Raw genomic sequence first — 3,649 nt, forward strand, 5'->3', positions numbered from 1 at the left:
GGGCCACAGCCTATCAGCAGTGGTTGGATTTCCGGAGGGGAGGCATGGGCCCTATGTTTAAGACTTCCGACAATTATTGTTCTATTTTTGTTCAGGCCTTGTTCCGAGACAAGAGTTTCCGACTAAAATGCTCAACATATCTATATGTTTCTTTGATATTAATAACAGAAAAATGGTTTTACAGTATACATAATATATTGCTATCAGTAGTTATTGAAATATAAGTCTATCTGGTCAATATCTTGAATAGACAATAGGCTGCAGACCAATTAGTTAGCCGACTACCGTACTGTTTTATGATGTTTTTTGTATCAGTTTGGAACCATTCATGTTATCAAATAGTTTAAATCTAGGCCTTAGGGGATATTATGGGGAGGCATTGTTTAATTTCTATGCTCCAAATTTAATTCTAGTCATTTTATTTAAAAGTCCTTTGTTAGAACCCTTTCACTCTTAGATAACCGTTGGCAGTTAGTACTTTTCTTACAATAATATTCTCTAAATGTTTTTTTCAAACAATCCACTTTAATAATTTTAAAAAATATCGCAAATTATACACAAACACATAAACGCTTATCTGCATCGATATAGACACTGACTGTACTGGAAGAAGTTTCAAAGTGCTGATTCAATTTTACATATTACTTCTTGTCGAGCACAGATGTTGTTTGATTGTCGTTTATTTTTTGGAGAGAGTGGTTCTAAAAATTCACTGTCCGATAAACTCTCATTACTATCAAAACTATCGACTTGTTGGAGATTGTCTGGAATTACTCGGTTTGTTTTGCAGTCATTTTCTGTAAGATGCGACAGCATTGGCGCAGAGTATCTGTGTTCTTGCGCAGCATTCTGCTCCTCTTGTAGCATTAGGCCTAGATTGTACATTTCATAACTTGTTACTGGACGGGGCATCTTCGGTTTCCATGGATCATTATTCCCCATAAGCGGCACCGAATGGTCAGATTTTGGCGTTGACGTCTTAACTATCGCTCTAGCTACAAATGGGGCGTTGGACATTTGGATTAGTGGAGACCGGAGACTATTAACTTGCAAAGGCACATTTCTGATAAAAAGAAAACAGAAATACAATGTTAATATAAACAAATCTTATTTTGAACAATAATTTGTACAATATTATTTACGCAATGAAATGTACTTTATCAAATACCCAGGCCCGTATCTAGGACGAGGGGTGCGGCGGCACCCCCATAAGTTCACATTTTTAAGACAATCGAGAATGTAGAATTTGTATATAGGCATATACTCCTACTATACTTTTGGCGGAGAACGAGGCTGAAGGCTTTGGAACCACTCATTAACTAAGCTTCAGTCCTACGACTTTGCCCCTAGGCACTAGGATACTGGCGATTCATACCCTTGGTTGGTCCATTTTGTCACCCCGCACCAACCCCCCACCCCCACATGGTACTCACGAATACGTCCCTGGTACCCACGTGTTATCTCTTCCTGACCTGAAAACGTTACGTTAATGTGTTTATGAAAAGTTGCAACCGACAGAATTTTTGAGAGAAATCAGAGATAGGCGTAGAGGGAAGAAAAGGCAGACAGAGACAGGCAGACACAACAGATAGCCAAGACAAACAACACAAACATATTTGAAATCACAAGATTTTGTGGGCCTTAATTTATGATAAGTCTTATAAAATTTTAATTTGTAGAAAAACATTCTTCATGAGTGAGAAATTGAGAAACGTCATACAGTATTATATTAATTATTTCTATAGAATTCAGGGTTTTAATTCATTCTAACTATTAGCAATGAACATTAATTCAGACTTGGTTAGTGTAAAATGATATCTGAAATATGGAGGTTATAAATATGATGCGAGTTAATTAAAGTATACGTGACGTCATAGGAATGATACTGTCAGGTAAGAAGATAGGAAGTCAAATGATTTCAAGTATGGTGTAAGAAAGTAGATGGAAACTGTGAGTAAGAGTAAAGATACTGACAAGAAGTTCTGTGACAGTTGGTTATGGTTCAAAGTTCACCTTTCAGGCGCATCCATTCTTATTCGAATCTCCTTTATAGACATGCAATCATCCTCTGACGATCCGATTCTCTCACCGTCAGATATAGAGGACAATTTGTCCATATTGTCACCATCTTTGTCATGAGAGTTCAAGAGACCTGGCTCGGGGACCCACGTATGGTCGGTTTTGTAACGCAGAAACTCTCGAGGCTTTTCATTATTTGCGCCTGTCATGACACGACCGTTCCGGCGAACCGAGTTATTATTTACTAACGGTTTGTCACAACTTTGCAGGCTGCGGTCGAGCGAATCCATAGGAAAATCCATGCCGGGCCTATAAATTGTTCTCTCAGCTGTCGTTTCCAAATCACGTCTTTGTGGACAGCAAGCACGATTACACGGACTAAAGAAACACGACAGGAATTGTCGATGAGAAAATATATACATGTAGGGTACGGCAATTGGAAATGATAACACAACGTGCAACGCGTACAAATCCTTAGAATTATCCACTGGTTGGCCTGTCGTATTAGAGATGATACGCAACTGTAATAAAACATAAATGAAAACCAGTTAGTTTTACCCAGAACACAAAACGTTATTATAAATTCGGGAACGTCGCACACGTTGCGAATATTGTGGTTAGGTTAAAACACAAGATAACGTTAGCACAACGTTGTGCTAACGTTATGTTATGTTTTAACCTACGTTAGCACAACGTTAGCACACCGTTATAATAATAATAACAATAAGTTACATTTATTTAGCGCATATTGCACAGTGCCTCTATGCGCTTTACATACAATTATAGAAATTATAGAAAAGATCTTGAATTTACAATATAATAGGGTGTGGTGGCAAAACAACGCTAGGTCTCAAAGGGTCAACTATCCGCCTCTGCCCTAGCGCAGTCCCGGTCCCCTACCTAGGTGGCGCGAACAAAGGAGCAGGTTTCACATTTGCCCTGCCACAGGCGACCGGGTGCTCAGAGCCTGCGACCAAGATAGCGACCCCAAGAGACAAAGCAGGCCACTCCGTTGTGAAGGAACACGATATAGCGTTACTGAGGAAAGGAACACGTTATAACGTTACTGGGCTTATAACGTTAAATTGTTAGCTGACATTCTTATTTCCGCTTTAAAATACAATCAAGTATATGATATGATAGGATATAAAAATAACGTATCAAATAGAAATGTAAGGTATTACGAAATTATTCACATAATATTCTAGACAATTTTTTTATTATTAGGCTTAACTTGAATTTCAATTACATAAAACACAGACTTCGATACTCCAACGCTATTATCATATTCTGATATAAGCTACCTCTAAATATATAAATATTACATAATGCATAATTGTACCAAATTGACGTATGGCATTATTAATAGCAAAGGTCCCTTGTTATTTTTATTTATTAGTATATTATTCTGGCGTCTGAATATCACTACAAATAAACGATTATAACTTGGGGCAGATGCTTGTTGGGGAATGGGGAAGATGTACAGTACTGAAAAAAATTAATCTTCATAATTAAAATATTATAAATAGAATATGGGACACCAATTTAATTTTGGTATGGCGCACTAAACGCAATGAAATTATCATAATTTCATTACCGAAATTTCATAGTGTTCTAATCGGCCTGTTTT

General features: G+C 37.4%; 1 protein-coding gene across 1 annotated transcript in view; it reads right to left on the bottom strand.

Moving 5' to 3' along the window:
- Positions 1-505: 505 nt before the first annotated feature.
- The window catches only part of LOC117121007, an 18,831-nt gene continuing 15,687 nt past the window's right edge, over positions 506-3,649 (bottom strand). The window contains exons 2-3 of the mRNA XM_033266102.1: positions 2,014-2,540; positions 506-1,063 (exon numbers count right to left, since the gene is read on the bottom strand). Coding sequence (XP_033121993.1) covers positions 616-1,063; positions 2,014-2,540 — 975 coding nt within the window. The 3' untranslated portion in view covers positions 506-615. The remainder of the gene's footprint in view (positions 1,064-2,013; positions 2,541-3,649) is intronic.

This window comes from Anneissia japonica, unplaced genomic scaffold (genome assembly GCF_011630105.1).
Source record: "Anneissia japonica isolate Jap-2015-1 unplaced genomic scaffold, ASM1163010v1 scaffold287891_len339112_cov183, whole genome shotgun sequence".
In the NCBI taxonomy this organism is placed as follows: Eukaryota; Metazoa; Echinodermata; class Crinoidea; order Comatulida; family Comatulidae; genus Anneissia; species Anneissia japonica.